Consider the following 24,026-nt stretch of genomic DNA (forward strand, 5'->3'; position numbering starts at 1 on the left):
TATATTTACCAAACCCACCCAAGTTTTATACATGATGGCATCACCACTCTAATGACGATTATGTATAACAGATTTATATGAGATACAATTCCACTAAAATCGAAAAGAAAATTAAGAAAGGTGGAGAAAAACATTGTCTCAAATATCACCTCTTTCAAAAATTTATAATACAAGTTGGGTACGATGTAAATAGCTGTGTCATTTATTTTACATATATTGAAGCCTACAGGTGTAAGTTTAATTCAAAGTTGGTTAAATGCAAAAAGTTTTAAATAATTCCTAGCTGCCTACTTTTTCATTAATAAAATGTAAGCTGCCAAGTCTACAGTCAACCTTTATTATTGATCATCTATTAGGAGGAAGATGCTTAATGCAAAATTTTGAACTTCATTTATAAAGAATAAAAAGAGCATCAAACTTTGAATATGACTTTGAAGAACACCTTTCAAGTCCAAGTTATTTTATAGGAAATGATTTCTAAATGAGCCAGCCTATTTAAAAAACAGATTTAAAATAGTCTAATGGACTTTTTAATATAGTTATATAGTTTCCACCATGCTCACCTTATTCTTTAAAATGCTCTAGTCTGTATTGTTTTTTCTAATGATTAAGGCACTTTACATCTATCCTCTATGTTGATAATGATGGGATAGGTAAAAACACCTTTAGGTAGACATTTTCAGCTATTTGTTTACAGTGCATTCTGGAGGTACACATATGTGCCTATAACTTGAAAATGGAAAAACCATAAAAATGTGATGCGTTTCTAATTTTAACATGATTCAAAGACAGAATTCACACCTGGCTGCAGTCACATGATTTTAATGAAGAAAATCGATATTTACATAGTGCTGTGCTCATTTCATCCATGCGCTCAATGCTTATTGCCGGAAGGGCTCCCTGATGATCTGAACGAAAAGCTTCCTCCTCCGTACATGACCTTACTGGCTTCCTCTTTTCTAAAGCCACAGCTCCATAGTTTGGGATTTAAGTGCAGCCCTGTAAGACTCTGACGTTTCTTTTCAACATCTGTAGCCACCATTCATCTTACCTTCTGCTCCAATCACTGTGAGTTGTTCACTGCTCTCTCTGTCTGTGTGACTGATTTTTCACCTCTGCACTCGTGTCTTGCTTATGCTGTTCCTCCTTCCCCAATGCTTTTCCCTTCTTTCTGTGCCCAAATCCTTCTGCCCTTTAAGATCCAGAGAAAAAAATCATTTTTGTCTGTGAAATCTTCCCTCACAGCTCCGGATATTGAATATTTTCTCTTCTTTCTAAGTTCCTAATGGTGTTACCTGTACCGTCTCATGTTCCTTATCACTTTCTGTCTTTAATTATTGTGACTTCAGGGGCTGCTGTCTCCCTTGAAGGCAGGATCCATGCTAAATTCAGCTTAGTCTTCTGCAGTGTCTAACACAGAGCCTTGCACATCAGAGGCATTAATTTATACAAAAATGTTTAATGACACTACTTCTCTCATTCCTTCATTCAATCAAATAAGTGCTACTTTTTAGCAACTATTGTATTCAATGCTGCATCACAGTATCAGTACCAGGTAGACTGCAGTTTAGTTTTTGTTAATGCATGTATAATTAGATAGTTTATATTTAGGTATATTTCTTGTGCAATAAGGATGCGTGTAAATACCTTAGTGTAAATCTTTTGGTTATGGTGAGGATTAAGTGGTAATAAAACTAACACTTTTTAAGTGATTGATAGCAGTGAGGCCTTCTCCTAAACTCATTATAGGCATTAAGTCAATTAATCCTATAATAATACTAGTTAGATAGCTAGCCCCTCCCCCTTCCCAGACAATGAAATCGAAGGCCAGAGAGATTGAGTGACTTTCCAAAGGTCCCACAGCTGGTAATTTGCAAAACTTGGTCTTGAACCAAAATCCATCTGACACCAGAGCCATCTTTTAACCATCCAAAAAGAATGTAGTGTTATCCAGAGAACAGTGTTATATAGTCACTGCAACTCTCCAAAATTCAGCATGAAACCAGACATAAGCAAAAAAAAAAAAAAAAAAAATTAAATACATAAAATAACAGACTTTGAGGTAACCATTTTCAAACAAACTATGTTATGTGTTTTTCCAGGTCATAGCAAATTAGAAGGAGCAAACTAGAGGAAAAGGTTGTTAGAAGCAGGCTCAGTGACAGCAGAAGTGACAGCTTAATGTCAAGGGAAGGAAAGGAAAACCTAAAAAGCAGATGCAGAACTATATTACTGTGCAGCATGTTAATGACTGTTCGTAATGACAGTGGCCCTGAGTAATCAAGAAAGAGATGGCAATTATATCCAATATCTTCTGTCTGAAACAGCATGATGTGTGTAATGCATCCTCGAAAGACTTCAGTGAAAGCAGTCGTGGTGGCACAGTATTTAAAGGGGGTTGACTTCAGTTTTCTGCAGAACTCACTTCCTGGAGGGACGTTAAATCAGGAATTACTGAATATATGTGCAAAGATCTCTGTGGATAGGATGCAAATAGGAACTAGACCACCAAAGAATGTTAGAATGAGTCACTGTTAAGCATCTTACAGCGTTGATATCCTTTTCTTAGAGTTCTGAAAGAACCTAAAAGACTTTTTGGTGAAAGGTGAATTCATTCCCTGCTACTCCACCTTTTGGTTCCTATGTTTTTCATTCCTGATTCTTAATCTCTGCAGGCAAGATTCTGCCCTGCAAACCGCCAACTTTGATGACAAACATTCAGCCCATTCCAAAAATGTATCTGGCCTTCCTTCTTTTTCTTTTATATTTTAATTTTCAAACAAACAAAGCAGCAACCCATGACCCTAAGCCAGGCCCAGCTAGGGAATGATGTTCCTTCTTGACTGAAGGTAGAAAAACAAGGCTCGAGAAAGAGCCCATTGTGCAGTTTCAAACCACAGGGGCTGGCGTTACTGGTGTCCAGTCCTCTCCGTCTGGAATACTCTGGACCTCAGGAACTCACCAGCGCTTTTCCAGCTCCCAGATGGTCAGGATGGGATCCAGTCTTTAATGGGGCCCAATTGGCACAAGATTTACATCCTGAGAAGAGAGCTGGAGAAAGTTTATTTTAAAAATAAATTACTGAAAAATAAATAAATCAATCAACCCACAAAACCAAAGGTAGTTGAAGAATAATGTATTTATTTTAGCCTTTTTCTCTCCGATCTGTTATTTTGAAAGATGATCTTATTGCTGTTTTGTTTTGTACAATTAACTGCATTGATTTAGGGCCCTGGTTAGTTTCTTGGTCAGAAGAATTGGGCACTATATTTTTGTGAATGTTTAATGAGGCTACCAGGAAGTCTGTGGGGGCAAAGTTAAAAAATTTTTTTTTCTTCAGTAAAAGGATTTTTTGAATGGGGTGGTATTGATGATATCTTTTTGGTAGATTCGTAAGGGATGTTATTGAATCTTTATCCTAATTATTAGTGGCAGTTAATGGTGTCATGGTATTTACTCAATGTTCATCAAGTATTTATTGAATGTCTACTAGTTCCCAGGCTCTCTTAAAACTGGAAACAGCAGTGAAATCAAGAAAGACCAAGTTCATATCCTCATGGGGTTTATGTTCTAGCTGGGGGAATGCAGACAATCACTAGGAAAATAGATCTGTATCTCTCTTCCATGTATCTGTGTCTATGTCGATACCTGTGTGAGAGACATTTCAGACCCTGTTAGGAGATACTGCTGACTGTTAAAAGCTAGATTTTAAATCCCCTTTTAACTCAATTCCTGAGACTTTAGTTTCAAACATCTCCTCTGATATTCATACATAAAGTTTATCTTTGGGAATTCATGTGACCCAACATATTTTGCTAAACATTGGTTTCGTTATTTTCTTGAAAGGACAAAAGGAAACCAGAATGTTTGTGAAACAGTAAATGCTTCCACGGGCTTTCTCTCACGTTCCCTGAGAAATCATATACTGCCTTTGAGACAGGCAATTCTTGGGAATGAAAAAATCTGTGTTACGAAACCCAGAGAACCCTGATTAGGGAATAAACCAGAATACACTGAGGAACTCGGGAGAAGAGCTGGCATCCCCTGATTTATGTTGTATTCACTTCAGGGGAATAGAGATTAAATATGTAGGTTCAGCCAGCACAGTCCCCAAGAATATACACTGATCATATTTCAACTTTCTTTAAGAACTCCAGAAAACAGTATTTTTTAAACACCATGTGTTAACTACAGGGAGATGAATGCCTCAGAGTGGAAGGAAAATCAGGTTGCTTGTGTGGTCACCACCACTGTGGTGTCTCTTTAAAAATCCTTAGTTGATTTGGTTTTGAAGCTTTAATGAGGCTTTTATGTTATAGTTTCCTTAGTTAAGTGTCTGTTTTATGTCCATCACTCAGCACCCCCTGCCTATCTCAAAAGAGATGGATATTATTATTATCCTCATTGAGGAGAAGGGAGAATGCTGTGAGAATTATTAATACATAAATTAAAAAATTAATCTGAAAAGTGCTTTAGGGTCCCTAGGGAAGCTCTACCCAAGCACAAAGCATATTTAACATCATTATTCACAGAGCAGGAGCCAGTGAAGGATAAGACGGTAAACTGAGGCACAGGGGGTGACACTGGGTGAACAGGCCAGTGCACCTTAGGACCCAGACTCTTGGAGGGGTAGCACCTGAAAAACCACTGTACCGGTGCCCACCTGAGGCTTTTTCTAGTCATAACTGTTGATTTTTTTTTTCCAGAGAAGAAACTTTTCCTTCCTTTTAGCCCTTCTCTTTAAGTCTTTGCTTGTTTTGGAGTTTTTTGTTTGTTTGTTTGTTTGTTTGTTACTTTGTAGGGTTGAAAGTGATTAAGGCTAAAATATTAAGTCCTAAGGATGGTAATGAAAAAGCACCGGTGCGCTTTCTAGTAATCCCAGTTATTTTTTGGCGTTGTGGCTTGGAACTTCAAATTGCATTTATTTCATATAGTTCCATTGGTCAGAAATCATGCATAAAGGCTTATCTTGGAACTGCTTTTTTGTTTTGCTGGGACATAATCCTCAGCCAGCCTCTTACCAATGAAAAAGGTTATTTTGAGGACCTACTATGTTCCCAGAACCTTTATGGATGCAGGAGAGGATGAGGACCCATTCCACCCTGTTAACAGGAGAGGTTGGATGCAAAGTACAAGTGCCAGGAATTATGGAAAAACAATCAACAGTAGCAGGGAGGCACAGCCGCGTCGTATAATGGTGGTCATCGGTCAGGCAGACTTGATGCTTCTTATTCTTAACTTTCCTGAAATTCATTTTTCACATCTGTGAACCACCTAATACTCATGCCTGTCCCTAATACTATAGGACAGAAATCATTGAAGGAGCTTCTCACAGTACTTGGCACATAGCTAGCAGACAATGAAAAGTCATTGCTGCTGAAGTCACCATCAAGGTCATCACCGCCATCCATTTAGTGTGAGCTAGAGGGATACAGATAGTAAGTGCTGCTGGCTCTCAGAGAAGAAGGTGATTCCCAAGACTTGCCCTTTTCCCCCAGAATTCTCCAACAAGTCTCCATTAATATTTTAAAATATTAGATATTCTCATTCACCCACCATGTGGGTCTCACTTTTGATCCTGCTAGAGACTTTTATAAAAACCACTTGGAGACATACCAGGCCTCCAAAGAAAAATATTAGAAAGATAGTTACTACCTGATTGCCTAATATCACCATGTCTTTCATTTTCAAATACAGTTAGTCCTGCTTCTCCTGGAAAAACAAGCAAACAAACAAAAAAACAACCACTTGGAGAATTATCCTCTCCCATGCTCCTCTTCTGGACTCCCCGAATTTGCAGACTGCCTCTTTTGGGTTTTGCTTCCACTCCCATGCATCTTCCATGATCCTCTGTGTATCCACGGAGGGAGGTGTCCCTCTCTCCTGTTTCCCACTTCTGTCAAGGCCCCACCCACCACCCCCATGTCTGCATCCTGTCTCTCATGGTCACAGCAGCTTCACTTTGTACCCAGAGGCCACAACAAGCGTGCCTCTCCTGGCTGACCACGCGGAACTCTTTTGCTCTTATGCTCTGAGTCTGGAGAAGAGGAAATGCTCATACAGGCAGTTTGAAGGGAGCATAATTGCTGTTGCCGGCAGGCTCTTGGTGTGCTGGCAGCCTCTCCTGGGGCCTTGCAGAGACCATGTGTGTTTCTTTCATTGTCATACCACACTTAAAAATGATTTCTTCTGATTATAATATTAATGCATTCTTATTGTTGAGAAGCTTGAGAATTCAGGGAGGTATGCGGAGGAAATATAATTACCTGTAACTTTACCATCTAGTGGTAACTTCTCTTGACACTTTGATGGTTTTCCTTTTAGTTTTTCTTCCATGCAAATATATATCTAATTCTTATGTAATGACATGCAGTATGTATTACACAGAACTGATAGTATTCTACTTTTGGTTTTAGTAATATTTTCATCGCAATAAAAGTAATACCTGTAAATGTATGAACTTATTTATTCCAGAATTATTTATATGATTATTATTTCCCGTGCAAGCACATGCATACCCTCACATACATACACAGATAAACACAGAAGTACACACACACAAGGAAGAATCGGGAGAGACAGGAGGTGTATCACATCTGGTGTCATCAGTCTAGAAATAAACACTGCATTTGGAGCATTGATCTTTTGTGGCCCACTTTTTTAGTATTGCTTAACCATGTTTTTCTTTGCTTTGCCTTATCCTTTCTCACTGGAGTGAGTCACAGACCTTTAGACATCTTCTTTTTTACCGCTTAGATATATCCGAGCAGTAGTCTCATGCAGGGGCCTGAGTGCTTGGCCAGTTGGATAATTAATTTTATGAGCAACTGAGGGAATGAGAGTTAAATATTATTAGGTTAAGAACAGTGGGCTCTTATGGATAGGGATTACTTTGCTTAATGCAGTCAAACATCTAATAGAATTCTGGCCTAATTTACGCAAGTATTTATTTCAGAAATATTTCCTGTGTATAAGGCAGTCAGTTAAATACTTTAGAGGATACAGATATGAATTGAACCCTATAGCTAATCTTAGGGACCATCTAATGGGAGAAAGATGTGTAAGAAATCTTTATGGCATAAAGTAAAATAGGATGCTAAGTTCTATAGTACACATCACATAATTATATAAATTCTTACAAAGGTGCTGGTCACTGTAGATCAGGTAAAACTTATTGGAAGGGAGAGTGTCTGGTGAGGGTCTTAAAGAACAAGAAGAATATCATTAGGGGAATGTTTAGGCAAGAAATGGCATGAAAAAAGCAAGGATGTTAGGTGAGGCTGTGGTGTTGTCATGCATCCACATTGCCTTCAGAGTATGGAAGGGCAGACTGGGGAGGGTGACTAGCAAGGCTGGTCAGCTGTCAGGCCTTGGAGCACCTGGCTGCCGTGCCAAGGAGTCTGGACCATATACCATACACAAAAGGGGCAGGTGAGGTTTTGAGTCAGGGCATGGCATGATGAGGTTGATTCGAAGAAGATAATTCTGGTGGAGAAAGTAGAAGTAGAGAGAGACTATTTAGGAGGCAGTTAGAATATTGCAGTCTTCTGAGTAAGAAATGGTGACAAACTGAACAGGATACAGAAGACAGACAAGGGACCAGTGGAATTCAGTGGAGGGTAAAATCAACATGACTAAAAGAAAATTTGAAGGGAGGAAAAAGTAAGATGATCCCAAGTTTTCTATTTTGGGTGATTCAGAGGAGAGTGTTTCCTTAGTGTTCCCTTAGAGGGAACACAGGAGCAAGACATACATTTATAGGCAGTAAGATGATAAATTTATCTTGGGTCCTGTTGAGATTGAGGTGGCAATAAGACATATTCGGGGAGATTCTGTAACTCTGTTGCTAATAAAAATGTGATGTTTGGCCAAAGAGACCAAAGTTACAGGTGTAGATTTGCAAGTCATTTTAGCTGAAGTGGTTGAGCCGATGAGTGAATTCAAGAAATGTTAGGCAAGTGAAGAAGAGAAAAATCTAGAACAAGACTTGTGAAATTTCTACAGTTAACAAGTTGGCAGAAAGAAATAGTTGGCACATGAAGAGAACAGGAACCAATGAATAAGAGAGGAGCTCTGGAAAACACTTATTTACAGGTGTGAGAGGTGGGTTTTCTTCCTACTGTTTCCAATAATGCTTCAAATAATGTTGCCCAACCCTCAACTTTTCTCATCTGGAATATATATCCTGTAAGGATGGGTTTTAAAAGATGGTGAAGGTGAAAGTGCTTTGATAAACTTTCAGACGCTCTGCAAGTCTTAGGTCTTATAATTAGTGTCACAGAAGTGAAGAAAGTATAGACTTCCAAAAAGGAAGAAAGTAGTGTCAGATGCTACAGGGTTTCAGAAGAATATTTATTTTTAGCTCGTTTGGTTTGTGATTTAAGGAAGTTAAGTCAAAAGAGTGAATCTGTTCTCTAATCACTTAGAATAGAATTTCCCAAAGTGTGGGGCATGGGCCCCTGGTTGTACAGGAGACTATTTTGGATTCGACTCAGATATTAAGTAGAACTGAGTCACATCGTGAGAAAGTGATTTTCCTTTTATTTCTCTTTTAATCCTTTTGATTTATATTAAGGGAAAAAGTCTCAGTTAGGGCAAACAAGTCTAACATCCAGCACTGGCTCAATTCCCTTTTCAATAAACCCATTCAGGTTGTCAACATTATCTAGCTAGAATTTAACAACATCAAATTAACTTTAAGATTACCACCCATGGTACCTTCTTATTTTGGCAGGGGATACCAGTTGAGATAGTAATATAGTTTCCTTTTAAAATAAGCTGTTTTAAACAAAAAGTTAACCAATTAAAAAATTTTAAGTACAGAACTGTATAGATGGTTTATAGATATGGCAAAACTAAGAAAGTGGTATTCCAGTGATGGAAGTTTGGAAAATTTAGACTTACTAGAGCCCTTCCTCTTTCTGTAACTTAGAGGGGCTACCTTACTTCAGCCAGGTTGGAACAATGTGGGAAATTATCGTGAGATGGGGGGTGGGGGTTAGGGGTGGGTCTTGTGTTCTAGACTTCCAAATCTAGACCCTATCTTTTCCCTAAGATGTTAGGTCAATTTTTGAAGCCACTAGACTTTTCTAGACTTTTGTGTTCTTTGCTATTAAAATTAGAGTGTTAGTTTTAAATGATTACTAGCATTCTTTCCCACAATACTGTAATTCTTTGAGTGATTAGTAACTAAGCTTCTGCTTGCAATTGATAGAAGTTAGATACAATTTTTTCCTTCTGTAAGCCATCAGTATCACGTGTCAGTGCTAGAGCCTGTTCCCAGACTAACATCCACAGCAAGAAAAACATCAACAAATTCATTCTCTAATGATGATTCATATTCTACCTCATTTGCAAAGGATAGTTATTTCAAGAACGAATCTCTGCTGTAGTTAGAGTGATTGATTAAAATTGAAAATAAAATTGTAAATGAAAATCTGTTTCAGTTTCCTAAGCCTAATACTTTATACCAACACCCAACTTTTGGTAGTTTATTTGCAGTAATGTCTAATCAATTTATAAAGCCCATGAATTTTGTTTCTTAGTGTATCAACTCATAGGTAATAAATTCTTGTACTTTAAAAGATGTCTCCATTATCTACTGATACCTTTTCATCTTTTAAAATGTATTTCCCCTGAGAATAGGGAGGGCAGGTGAAGTATTTTCTAACTAGCTGAAAGTTCTCCTAAATATTATCGTGAATTAATGTTACTGTACAGCCCAAGTAGTTCTTAAAATAGAAGCATACCACTTATCTGGAGTATAACTACATAACAACTTCCACCATCAAAAACATAGCCAAGGACCAGGCAGTAAATGAAAAGTGGATATAGCATGTGAATTAAAACACACACAAAGTCTTGGGATCTGAAAATTTTGAGTTTGATACTACCTTTTAAAACTTTAAAGGTATGAATATAAACAATTTCTTTTTTATGATTAGATAGAACGAATTTGTCCCTGTCATTTTTTGAGCTGCATCGGGGTCACTTTTTGCTGCTATTTGCTCTAATGAGGGTGATTTTGTGCAAGCAGTTTAACAATTTTTGATTCTGTTTTCACATCTGAAAAAAAGGGATAAAAATACTTACATAAGGTTGTTCTGACCAAAGTAATGTTTGCAAGTAAAATCCGCAGCAATGTAGTAGATAACCTCCTAGGTACTCAACAAGTGTTAATCCCAGCACTGCAAAAACACTGATCAGTTGAGGTTCAACATGCACTTGATTTTGGAAGTTCATCTTTTACTGCTCTTCAGAGCCTCTTTCCTTCTCCTATTCTCTATATGATAGTAAACTTGATTTCCTAATTTCGATGCTTAAAGATTAGAAAAGCAGTATGGAAGGTGCAAAGGATACCAGGAGGAAAAAAAGAAAAAGAAAATGAATAAAATAGAAATAATTTAAAACTCATAGGTATCCAGGGCCATTTAGTGCAGGGGAAGATAGTCCCTCGTACCTCAGTGGTCACTTAGGGCTTACCTATGTTATAGAAGATATGTGGATCTAAGACAAATAGAGCTAGGATACCAGATATAAGAAGGGGTATTCCAAACGAAAGTCTTGATTTATCAAGGGTAAATTAAATTATATATACTTCGGTTATTTTAGAAAACACACAATGCATTTTGGAAGAATTTCAGTATGAAAAGATCCAAATCTTAAATAAATATTTTTTGTGCTTTTATGGGTAACGCTTAACTGTCTGAAAAACTTAGCCATGGCGAACTCAGTCTGCAGGCGTTCCACATAAGCATGATATTACTGAAGTATCTTTTGTGTATTTCCAGCAAATAAACTAAGGGTCCACACAGTCTATGGAAGAGGATAGGCATTTCTAATTACTAAGTTAAAATGATTTTTATGCAGATGACCTTTATGTTTCAAGAAAGAGCATTTGACAGAAATTGCTTGTGGATTTTTGCAGTAAGCAACTTTGTTTTCTTTCTGCCAGGATTTTATGGTAGGATAATCGACCCAGGCAGGACCCAGGGGCTGGCATGTGTGGGTATCACCTTGATTCTCATGGTGTCACCTGTGATTCTCTGGGCAAAACATTTGAATGTGCATATTGAACAAAAGCCCGTTCTAAGTTATAAGAACAGCACAGACACGAGTTAGTACAAACTCCAGTGATCACCCATTGCATACTGACTCAGTAACGCAGCACTGAGCTAAATGAGTCTGAAAGGAGTCAAGGAAGGGGCAGTTGCACACACCATAGAGAGAGCAGGCAGAGTCCGGCCCCATCGAGGTCAGCCAGTCAAATACCAGGGCTGGGGTTTTCAAAGAACCAGATAATGCCAGTTTTATGGCCATTAATAACATTTTAGTTATATAAACAAAGATAAGAATACTAAAAAAATACATGCTGCTTTGCAGGGTACTGTGATTGCCAACAGGGTTCAGAAGTGAACTTTCTCATTGTGCACGTGGCACTGTGTGATGGACCGCTGATCGTCCGCAGCCCCTCCCCAGCCTTCCATTTCCCTTTTATGGACAGTCCGTAGTTCTGCCAGATCCCTCAGCTATTCCAGGGAGGCAGATTCTTGGGTTTCCCCTTTAAAGCTCTTTGATTGTGCCTCTGGTAGTTAACGCACCAAATGGTCTTCAGGGGCATTTCCTATGTGTGCTCTGCAGCTAATCAGAGCGCCTTGGCCCGCTGATTTCCTACCTCTGTGTCTTGCACATGTTTAAGGGCTCAGTTCAAACACCAGGCCCACCACCTTCTGGAGAGGCATGGCAGAGCTCAGCTCTGATTTGGGTGTCTGCTTCAAACAGAGATTTTCCAAAGGATATCCTGTAGTAGATAAATCATTTCATTCGGCCAGGTTGGCTTTTCAAACCAGGAAGCAGAGTGCCTGCCGCGTAGGAAAACTCAGATAAAGTTGTTATGGCTGTGCTCAGAGCACTTGTAAATATTGTTGTCAGTGTCTTTTATACAGGTTCCATCACGACTGTATTTAAACATTGACAGGTTAATTATGTGTTTGAAGGCTATGTTTATTGAGCACTGATAACAAAGCTGTGAAATGAGTCCTTTACATATTGCAGTGACAATGTTTTTTCCCAATTGTCTCTCCCTAGTTGATTACTCCTCATGCCATCCGTGTGCAGACTCCTCCACGGCACATCCCTGGTGTTGTAGAGGTCACATTGTCCTACAAATCCAAGCAGTTCTGCAAAGGGACACCGGGAAGATTCATTTATACAGGTAAGAACGACTGCACATGGTGGACAGAGCTGCCTTGGCCTTGTGGGTCTTTGACTCGATCTTGCCTGTATAAGTATGTATTTTATTCTGAAATCTGTTTTCTCTTAAGACCCACTTACTTTCTCCATTTCACCGTATGTATGGCTAAATGAGTTGCTGCTGCTGCTGCTACTTCTACTACGATTATTGTTATTTAAGAATTCATCTGGGTGTCCACGTTGAATGACAGGATCTGTTGAAATCATGGGTTGGATACCTAAAGCAGCAACATGAGAAATAAGGGAAGGGGGAAAGAGTGCTAGACAATCCTGAGTCTCTCTGGATGTTAAGCCTTCTGTGTAGAGGTTTATTTGCTTTATGGAGTAGGGATGTGCTTTCGTGCACAGTACAACTTTCTTCTGGCCTGGTCATGGCATTTGTATTAAAGACAATTGGTAATTTTCATATTTAGTTCTGGGTTGGTGCTTTCTTTCCCTGTAAGCTGCATTTTGCTCCCGCTCCCCTCCCCCAAAGACTGCCCCTGCCACCCCAAACAGCCTTGGCATGTGGACCTGCCTTGCAGTAAGAAGCTAGAGTTATAGGGCGAGTGTGAATTTCCACCCGTCGCATGGAGAGAACCAGTCAGGTTCTCTATGGAAATACATCAGGTGCACAGTCGGAGTGCCCAGTGTGTATTAGAAGAGATCCTCAGATTGTTGTGTGCAAACCAAACATCCAGGGATCTTTTTTGCAATCCAGATTCTGATTCATTAGCTCTGGGTGGGACCTGAGACTCTGCATTTCTAACAGGTTCCCAATGTAAGGCTGATGATTCTGGTCCAAGGACCACACTGGGAGTGGTGACGTTCTAGGTCCTCTGCTAAGTAGCAGTCATCGCTGGGAAGCTGTCCCCAGAAACTGGCCCCATGTTTCCTTCTCCATTCAATAAAGGACCAGAAGGCCACATTAAGTACAGAGCTTTCACACAAAGAGACTCCAGAGCATGAAGGAATAATTGTGTTAACACATCCTAATTATAACCATACAATTAAATGGACAAATTTTACTTTGCTGTGACATTTTACCTCAAAGCATCTTTCCTTTTGTATTTTTAATACTAGGAACAAAACCAACTGTGCTTCTTAGTGACTCTCTCACCCCCCTGCCTCTCAAAATTATAAAAACAATTAATGCATCCTGACCCTTGGAAATGCCTCCCAGCCCTTTAAACAAAATGCAGGCTTGGTGCCTGCCTGACGATTAGTTTTAGTTAATTGAAAATTATAGGATTGACCCAAGAGGAAAATTTTGTTTGCACTCCAATCACTTTTACAAATTAAGGAAAATTACCACAATTTTGTTTAGCTAAGGTTTCACACTGAGTTCAAGAAATTAGCTCAGCCATCCCAACAAAGTCAGCACTTTGTTAGTGAGCACTTGAAAAAATAATAGTCTATCTGGAGTTTTGTGGGGTATACAAACGAAGCATAGAGAAAGCTATGATGCTTTATAGAAGTAGGCCAAGTGTTTTTAATTAGGCTCATTGGTTCAGCATAAGTTTTGAAGAACAATCAAACTAGCAGATTAGCTGTTTCTTTTAAAGCTAGGATTTCTTGCCATTCATTTTTCCCATGAGAACTTCCACATAGCGCTATTTTTTTTTTTTTTTTTTTACAAGCCTCATTATGGGTCTGCAGGAAAAGGACCAATTGAAACTTCTGATACTGTAACATTCCCCACCATCATTCCGATGGATGGGAGTTTTTCACAATGTTCTTCACTGAACTCGGTGTTCTGGAACATATTACAAAACCACAGAGGCCAAATGTTTTCTCTGAGGAGTTTGGACTCTGTTTTTGGCCGAAAATATTTAGGCCTCGCCGGCTGCTTATTTACTCTGCCATTAAGAACGAGAAAAGGAGAAGAAAAAGAAGAAGAAAACGCTCGTGTGGTGGGAGGAACGAGAGGCGGTCGGGCATGATTCCGCTTTGGTGACAGCGTCCCTGCCCATTAATGGTTCCATTCTGTGGTCAGGTCTCATTTAGAAGAAATTATTTTTAATCAGTGTTCAACAAAATATCCCCTTGAGCCACCTGGCCATAAAAGTTAAAAAAAAAAGGAAAAGAAATCATCCCCATTAAATTACTTAAGTTCTCAAAATAGCTAGGGGACCCATCATTATTGGGAATTTTTTTAACCATTAAAAAAATTGCCATCAATTTAAGAAATCACATCTTGGAAAACCTGTATCAGACAGGAATTAAGATCAAAGATAAAAGTGGCCGATTTGCAAGTCTAGCAAAGTGGTTAAGGATAAGAGGGAGAAATCCTGGGTGTGCATGCACGTGTGTAAGTGTGCGGGAAATTTAAAGAAAGAGAAAAGGCTTCAGCTGATCTTCCTGTCTTCGGCAATAGACAGGAAGACTTAGTTTTTTAAGTATTCTAAGAGAGACTCTCACCTCTCCCTGCATTGGAAAAATAAAATTTTCGAAGAAACTGGTACAAAAACTTCCCCATTGACATAGCTGGCTGTTCACAGTCACTGTGACATTACATCATTTCTAAGTAAAAGGAGGGGAGCCTCTGTTAATTGGTGGACTACACCTGGGACTCTTGATCATTATTCAGTGTCCCTACCAAGGGTCACACGTTCATGGCTGGTACTGCCAAGCCTCTGATTTGCTCAGTTTACCTCTCTGCTTGTCACCACTTTCTAGCAAAGGCACAGTGATGGGTCGCAAATCCTCTCTGTTCTTTATATCCAAAGAACTGCTCAGCTCATTGGAAACCTGCAGCCCTCCCCTTCCATCCATCCACAGAAGCTCACACTTCTTTAACATCCACAGCATTTCAAGATGTGAGGCTTGGTTTTCTGGATGGGGTGAGCCAACACTTGTTTTTTAGTAGAATATCACTTGGATATTTTCCCGTATTAAAAAAAAATGTCCCAGGACTGAAAAACAACAGCCCACACTAACACACTGTTGTTTCCTGAGTGGGTTTGGGTGTGTGTATGTGCACGTCTGTAAAAAATCCATAATCGATGAAAAAAAAAAAACCCCACCCATCAGAGACAGGAACAGCCTGGCCTAATCTATGCAAACAAATGCAGACTTTTGGGGGTGGGAGGGAAGAACTTGACTAAACACAGATTGCCTGCAAGGTGGCCCCACTTGCAGGGACGGGAGCACAGCTCTCCATCTTTGGTGCTTCAGAGCAGGGACGCGTGAGGGTTTCTCAGCTGCCAGCTGTGCCGTTCGCTGGTGTTTGCCCAAGCAGAGTGAGGGAGCAAAGGGGATCCCAGCTTGATCAGAGCAGAAAAGCTCAATAATGCTTCCCTGATCTGATTTACTGTGGCCAGTTGTTCTTATGTAAATGCAGAGCAAGGCTGACTTTAAATTTTAAAGTATGCTTTCTAATAGGAGGAAACAAAAACCCTTTCTAAGGACAGGACTGTTTTCAAAGCCCTCTCCAATCACGTGTCTGGTCCATCAGTCCAGTGGAAAGTAAATCCCCACAAACATCCAGTGCCCTGGAGGGCCTCTCCCCAATATCTTTGTTCTTCTCATAGCTTGCTTTCCTACGCCTTTAAGTGACTTGGATCTTTTAGAATTGTGGTCTCTCCTGCTGAACTTTAAGTAACCTGAGGAGCTGATAAAAGACTCTCAGGAGGCTTTAGCTGCTTCTTCAGAGTTCTTAGAATTGGTTTTTCCTCGTAAGAGGTAGCCAAATCCAAATGCACTTTTTAACTTCAGTCCAGTTATTCCTCCACTGGAGGGGCTGCTGTCTTTGGGAAAAAATATGACTGGAGAAATGGACCAGCCAAGAGCCATATACAGCCTGCTGCCTGAAAGCTGGTGAAAGCACCCGATGGGTAACCAGATCTAACAGCTCAGATGTTTGGTTAGGTCCCATCTCAGATCCCTTCTACCACTGGGTTCTCCCATTCTTAACATTTTCCACCACGCTTCCTGCTCCTGTGGAAGGACTACACAAAATCCTTGTATGTTAGTCTCAGAATCTACTTTGAAATAAATATTCTTCCTGGAAATGCTTCCTGTTTGTACCTCTTGCCCCAAATTACTTTGCCTGTAGAAGGGGTCATGTGGGCTGAATATGTTCCATGAACCTTGATGAGATGTACCATGTCTTTCAGGTTTTCCTTTTTTTCTCCCCATTCCTCTTATGTTCTCCCTCTGCCCCACTCTCTTCTTTCTTCCCTTCTCCCTCTTTTCATTCCTTCCCCATAGTCTTTCGTGCCTCACTTCCAAGGAGATGATGCAGCACAGTGATTGAGTCCTTGGGTTTAAGAGACGATGGGTGTAGATTGAACTGTCAGCTCTACCACTTACCAGAGAGGTTCTTTCTGGGACATCGTATGATGGCTCTGAGCCACCATCGCCTCATCTTTACGTTATTACAGGGAATAATAAGTTGCTGGGGTTGTTCTTAGTATCAGGGAAATGTATAGAAAACACCTAGGTGAGCTAGCATGAGCACTTCGTCAGATGTTAGTCGTTTCCCTTAGTAACTGATGACCATTATTATTCATTCATTCATTCATTTGTTGCTGAGTCCCTATCATGGTGTAAATATTTTACACGTGTTGTTTATTGTCTACACCATGTTCCTAGAGGTCTAAGAAATGTGCTTTAGGGATTTTAGTAACAAAACCGTAGTCATCAGTAAATTAAAGAAACAAGTGACTCCAACCAACTGCAAATAAAAAGAGCACAGTATAAATAAGGTAGCAAGAAGAAAATTTATAAATGTGAAGATAATTTTGATGTAAAATATTTTCTTAGAAATCACCTCAAACAGTGTGTATTTTAATAAGGCAGCCCGGATTTATAAAGTTCTCAGGTGTTGATTTTTCTGGAACAACACACACCTGTTCTCTTCCATCCCAAATTTCAGCCCCTCTGGAGGCCATAGTCACACGGGTACCGTCTGTCACCAGCCCCCTTCAAAGGTGTTTAGGTTATAATCAGCTTCAACTCCCTGTTCAAGAGGTTTCAGGAAGAAAGCTCTGATTTTAGTTCTTGCAAACCTCCTGCACAAATGAAGGCTGCCATCCTGGGGATAAACAAAGTCATCAGTTTTAGAGGAAAAGTGGAGAGTTTGCACTTGATGAACCTGCTGATCTTTAGCCTCTTCTTACACTAATTCACTGCAAAGTTAAGCTTCCGAAAAGCCACTTGCATAACATGTTCCTGCAGAGAAACCTTGCCTATTTGCTCCCCACGTGTGAGATAGAGCCCAGCCCCCTGGGCTTGGGGTTCACAGCTCACTATGCCCTGGGCCCAGTGCTTCCTCGGCTCCGCTCAGACCAGTCTCCTCGCTGTGCCTCAAGCTCAGTTCGTGTTTAGCAACTTTGGACATGGTGATTCCGCTGTAAAATCCAGCTCAGACGCTATTTCTCCTCTGAGGTGTCCTCTGGCCACTGTAGCAGGTGGCCAGGGCACTGGGCTGAGATCAGGGAGGTCTGCGATCTGGTCCCAGCCCTGCAGCTAACTGGCCGTGAGACAGGACAAGTTGCTGACACACTCCAGGCTCTAGTCTCTTCATAGTAAAATGAGCCAGTTGGACTCGGTGACTTTGATGTTCCCTGTGGCTCATCTTGATTAACTGGAGGAGTCTCTGTCCTTGGATCTTTTTTGTCACATGTGCTTAGATGGCTCATTCATCATTCACTTCCTTACACTGTTATCTCTCTTCTGTTCTTAGGTAGACACATCTCAAAAAAGTCCACCAGCTGCATGAGGGAAGAGTGCACCTTCCCTGATCTTATACTGTTGTGCCCACTGTGTTGAAGCACCTTGACTCAGTGTCTTACTTGCAATAGGTGTTCTCTAATAATTGACTGACATTGCCCAGAATCAATGGGTCCTCATTGATTTTTGTGCTCTGGAGGACAGGGAATGTAAATAAGAGCTGTTAATTAAGAATCTATCCCTTATAACTTGAACTTACATGTAGAGAACACAGCAGTTGGGGTTTTTGTTAAAGAAAAAACTGGGGTTGGATCTATATTATATATACTTTTCATTTTTTTTTTCATCTGTAAAAGGAGGGTATTTTAACAGTATCTCCTGCATCTAAGAAGTCAATAGGTCAGTGTACATAATGTACTCCTGGCAGTGCTGGTGAAGTATGAGTGCTCCCTGAAAGTAAATGCAAAAAGAGAGAAGCAGACAATGGGAATGTTTCTCTTCAAAGAATTGGCTGTTAGAGCACATTTTGTTTGGTGTTGTATATGTGCCAGCTTTCCTCTGATTAAGGAAATTGTTTCTTTCTAGGCATTAGAGTCAGAATCAAAAGATCTAGGTTCTGATTCTGATTTTATGACTTTCTTTTGTTACTTCATTCACTCATCTAACAAATATTTGTGGATTGCCTGTTCTATTCTAGGCAGTGTTCTAAAACTGTGTGGAGCAAAACCACACACAGTCCCTGTTCTCATGGGTCTTGCAGTCTAAGAGGGAACATGAAAATCCATAAGTTTACAATTTCAAACCTGCTGAGTGCCCGGAAAAACAGGAACAGAGTTTCAGACAAGAATATAACCAAAGACCCCCCATCGGTCAGTTAGAGATATTTTCTCTCAGATCAAGATGCATGAGCTGAGATTTGAAGGATGAGTAAGAGTTAACCTGGCAATTCATGAAGGATGGAGATCGGGTGGGGCTGAGGAAAGAAAATGAGTGTTCCAGCAGAGAGACGCATGTAAGAAGGCTCTAAATGGGAGGAAACGCGGCATCTTGGAAGGCTGTAAAAATTCCAGTGAGGCTGAAAAATCAAGAGAGGGGAGAAGAATGGTGAGAGAGAAGGCTGGAGGAGTGGGCGGAGACAAGCCTATGAAGCCTTGTCGCCACAGGGAGTTTAGTTGTCATCTCAAGAGCAATGGGCAATCCTTAAAGTGGATGGGTGGACATAACCAGGCTTTCATTTTGGGAAAACAAAAACAAAAAACCTCTGGCTGGCTGGAGCACTGGAAGCCAGAGTGGATGTTGGAAGACCCGTTAGGAGGCCATTGCAGTAGTCTGGGAAATAGATTTTCTTTACTTTGGGTGGCAGTGGGTGGGGATGGAATCTAGGGAGAGGACTCAAGAGGAGTATTTAAAAGGAACAGTGGACAGAACCTGGAGACGGGCTGGATGTGGGGGTGAGGGGACGGAGGGCTCAGGCCCAGAGTTTTGGCTTCCTCCCACTTAATAGATGGTAGAGCCATTCGTCCCCCGGGCGTCCAAAGGGTCTCGTGAGTATCAGTGAACGGACGGGCATGAAAATGTTCTGCAAAGGGTAATATTCTACACATATGTTAACTGTTACAATGACGGGCCCAAGCAGACTCAAAGAATTGGGGAAAGGAAGGCAAGAATGTGTTTTCTTTTATATCAGATTGTTTTCTCTTAGGATTCAGCTGAAGGAGGGCTGTGTAATGAACCCTTGACTAGCAGTTTTGCCTTAGCCGTGTCCTAATTGGAAAAGACCCAAGAAGAAAGAAAAATGAACAGGCTGCTCCTGTCCACGTCTCAAATATTACTCCAAATGAGCCATTTACACACAAAGAAAAGAATTTGAGACAGAGGGAATGTTTATTCTTTTTGCTTTTGTGATCCAAAACTAAGTCCCAAGCCTCTTCTCCTCTGCCAAAGGGAATTTTTTTCGTAGAACATGATTGCTCCTGAGCTGATGTATGTTGATGTGATTGGTGGTCCTGAACCCACTGGCATTTGTCAGCTTGAACACTGTTGGTGCCATAACAGGGACAACAGCAGCAAGAATCACTAAAGGCACCCATTGTACTCCTGCGACACCTAGAAAGTGAAAGCCGTTTCTGCAAAGAATAGAGCGGGTCTGAAGGAAGCATATTATTTTGCATACTTTATGTATGCACTTTCCAAGAAATACGACCTTTATTTCCTATTTGGAGTGGAGTGTAATCAGGACTTGAGTAGCTAGTGTAACAGGATCATTAAAAGGGATATTTTCACTGACATTAGAGGTCTAAATGGCCACTAGGCCTTATATACAACCTCGGCTTTTTCCTGTCTACCCAGAGTTAGTAAGTGATAAGGCCAGGAGAGAGATAAATCACAGAAATCCCTGTCCAAAGAAAACATATTGACTACAGCCAAGCAAATAACAGACCATAACCAGTGGTCCCATTCATCATTCATGTAATAGGGATATAAAGTATTTCCTACCAATGAAACCGAATAGAAGGAAAAGGCAGATAAGCTTCCCCAATCTAAGGCATGTGATTTGGTTATTAAGGGACATGAACTCTTTGTCACATGGCTTTAATCTTTAAGATGTGTTGCCATTTCTCACCTATAAATTTCTAGTCAGGGATTAGAAAGCTATTAACAATACAGGTAGGAACTGAGCTTTGTATGCATTCTTGCCAGCGTAATGCAGTACTATAAAGTCCTGAACCTCCAATCTATTTAGTGTGATATAACATGATTCAGTTTTCAAAGCCAATAAACTATTTGGAGGTTTTCAAGGCTGTTGTTTTTGTTTTCCACCCAGCATCATGATAAATTAACCCTTCAGTTTTTAAACTACGTACCTTGAAACTTTCTCTAATATCCCGAGGGCAGTGGGTGGTAGGGGGACAAAAATAAATTTCTTTCTTTTTCTCCTTTCCTAAGATTTACTCCAAATGTTTGGTGGAGAATTATTTTCTGTTTTATTTGTCCACGGTTACAATGGGAGGGATGCCTGTCTTTCTGTTCATTGTTAACTAAGTGGTGTGGCACCCACTAGGTTAGTAACACTTGTTTTTCTTTCTTTATCGCAAAGTTGCCCACACTGACTTCAGATAATTTAGGAAGCACCAACAGAAAATAATTAAAATAGTATTAAAATTGCCCACATTTCTCCCAGCTCTTTATACATAAACAATACATGTTAGCTGTTCATGTTATTTTTAGTGGCATATGTGTTACCTTTTTCCTTTGCGGATATCTGTATCGTTATCAAAATAGAGTGATACCTTACATAATTTGTTCTTTCACTTAACTATGTATCATAAACATCAGGGCATTATGAAATTGAAACAGTTTTTAGTCTCTCATAATCATTTCACACTTCAGTAGAATCTCATCATGAGATATACCTTCAGCTTCTTGTTACAGCATAGACACATTGAATCTGGGTTCTCATCTCTTTTTGTTCCTGAAGAACCTATAGCACAGGGTCATTGGTCCTATACCCATGTTCTTGGCAGCCTTATTGGTTGGGATTCATCAGCTACCCCAACTGACTGAGTGTAAGTAGCTCCAAAGGCCTCCTGTCTCAGATGGCCTAAGTCTCAGAGGTTGGGACCAGCCCCCTGACACACAGCTGCTGGTTCTGCCTGAGCCACCTTCGGGGGTCAATGAATTCTGTAAGTTCTCCCCCACTATGTGAAGCAGTACCGTACTTTCCATAAGCAAAAATGAGAACTCATCTAAAACACTTATATCTGATTATATCTGAAACTTAAGTCCAAAATTATAACAATAGGTGGGTCAACGCAGGCCCTCCCCACACTGTCTTGCCCAGGATAGCAAAGTTTCCCACTAGAGTTTTGACCTCCGCTTTTCTTTCCTCTCTCTATTCTGTGGGCTTCCAACAGCCTTTCTTTACTTCCATCCTATTGTTCCCTCCTATTGCACACTTTTTTCCCCACCCTATCTTCTTTCTTCACCTTCTTCCTGTCTGCATGAGTGGAACGTATGACATTTTTTTTCTCCCCAGAGAATGTGTGTAAGGCCGACTCTATTACTGGCCCATTTTAAAGATAAAAACACTTAGAAAGGTGAAGTGCCTTCCCCAGGGTTCTGTAGTGAATCAATGGAGGAGCCAGGATTTGGACCCTGGTCGAAGGATACCATCGCCTGCACAGCCATTAGCCCCCTGGGGTATTGCTTGCAATTACTTTTTTTGGAATTATGTGATTCCCTAAATTAGATTGTTGGTGATGGGAGAGTGTAGGTGTTTCTAGGACAGGCGAAGTCTGACAGAATGGGAGCCCTACGTATTTCAAACAGATCATATCATTTGAACATTATACACACTTGTATAGGATAGAAAATATAAGAAACATGACAAGTATGAAGAGATCCTTTATCCCATCCCTCTGTTAATATTTTTTAGTCTTCTAATATTTTTTCTTTGTAAACTCTTGTGCATTTTTATCTGAGTGAATCACAGGATATGTATATGATTTTGTATCCTGCTTTGCGATTTGAATTGTAAAGTAAATGTTTCATCTATTAGTTTAAATTCTTCCTAAATGCATTTTAGCGGGTACGTAAGTCCATTTTGTGGCCACATCTTAATTTACCTAATTGTTCCCCTCTCATTGGATAGCCTCGTCTTTTCTTTCACAGAACTTTTAGCATCGTATATGCCAGAATAGAGCGTGACTTTGAATATAAGGTGTTTCCTCATTTTCCTAACAAAAAGTTTTCTATGTTTTAGGACCACATTGGCCATATACATATGTATAGATACCAGTGAATTATCAATTGTCTATTTATCATATTTCACATGTTAATTTAATTAAGTATACATATTTACAATCACATACATGATTTGCAGCATTTACAAATATAACTTTTTCCACCTTTAGGGTTTATACTTCTATTCAAGTGCATTACAGCCATCTTTAACATCAGTGCTTTTTGTTTTTTTGTTAGCAAAGATGGAGCAATTTTTAATCCCATCATGTTTTCTTCTATCTCAGTTGTTTGAGATCTTCTTTTTGAATCTGTACACGATGCTTTCACTGGAAATTTTATCAAAGCCATAATAAACCATTTGCTATATTTAAATCTCCAAACATAACCACTTCAGCAATATTCTTAAGACTGGTCTTTGAAAGTCTTGTTTTGAGAAACATTTGTAATGGTGAGAGATGCAGGAAAAACTGCTACATTTATGTATGTTTTCTAATCTTCCTTGTTGTTTTTATTACCTTCTTCAGGTGACTTCTTAAGCATCACCAAACCACCATGGGTTATAGTTGGTTCATGCCCCAAACAGTGCTTAGTTTAAAAATAAAGTAATTGGGAAAGCACTTTGTCTTAAGAGAGACTTTAAAATTATTCACATGTATAACAAGGGGACTTTCTTTAGAAGGGTATTCTTTCCGTATATGTCAGACATTGATCCATCTTTCCTATTGGTGGGCCATATGGCATATGTGATCCTTGGTATGAACTGAATACTGTACCACAAAGTATTTTTGATTCAAATAAAGTGGATCTTACGTGGATCTTCTGTTATTCAGGGCACTAAAGGTGCAGGTGGAAACCATCCCATTAATGTCAGATGAGAGAATTTCTGCTCAACCTCTCAATGGTGAGGGGGTAGACAGAAGCTGGCACTCCCTACATAGTGGGCAGAAACAACAACACAAGAGCAGACTCCCCACTACTCAGTGCTCTTTGACCTCCAAGTGTAATTGTTCATCTTTTTCCTGTTAACATCAACTGTGGCTCACTTCTTTATATCAGGGTGGAAGGCCTGACCTGCTGGGCAGAGCCACCTGGGATCAGCCTCGGTGGTTAGCGTCAGGAAGTCTCAACTCTCAGAGAATATGGAGTTAATTTAGGCCTTTGTTTAGTGCCAAGAATATATTCATGTTAAATATCTGCACAGAATAAGGCCTTCCCAGTCATTCTCCATATGTACATAGTTTCCTTGTAGTGTTAACTGATGTTCTAAATACTCACTGAGGCCAGGCCTACCATTTGAGGTTATTGGGAGGTTTGGTGGGGAAAGTGTCCCTGGAGAATCAGTTCTGAGCAAGCTTGTATGTCTTGTTCATCCCCAG

The 24,026-nt window shown here is 40.0% G+C and overlaps 1 protein-coding gene across 8 annotated transcripts in view; it reads left to right on the top strand.

Moving 5' to 3' along the window:
* Positions 1–24,026, top strand: part of EBF1 (EBF transcription factor 1) — a 383,593-nt gene that overhangs the window by 291,836 nt on the left and 67,731 nt on the right. For all 8 annotated transcript variants that reach the window (XR_009052895.1, XM_057729995.1, XM_057729986.1 and 5 more), the window contains exon 10: positions 12,088–12,214. Coding sequence is in view for 7 of the 8 variants with exons in the window: in XM_057729995.1 (XP_057585978.1) it covers positions 12,088–12,214 (127 nt within the window). In the remaining variant the exon portion in view is untranslated. The remainder of the gene's footprint in view (positions 1–12,087; positions 12,215–24,026) is intronic.

The sequence above is a fragment of the Hippopotamus amphibius genome, chromosome 1 (assembly GCF_030028045.1).
Source record: "Hippopotamus amphibius kiboko isolate mHipAmp2 chromosome 1, mHipAmp2.hap2, whole genome shotgun sequence".
Classification (NCBI taxonomy): domain Eukaryota; kingdom Metazoa; phylum Chordata; class Mammalia; order Artiodactyla; family Hippopotamidae; genus Hippopotamus; species Hippopotamus amphibius.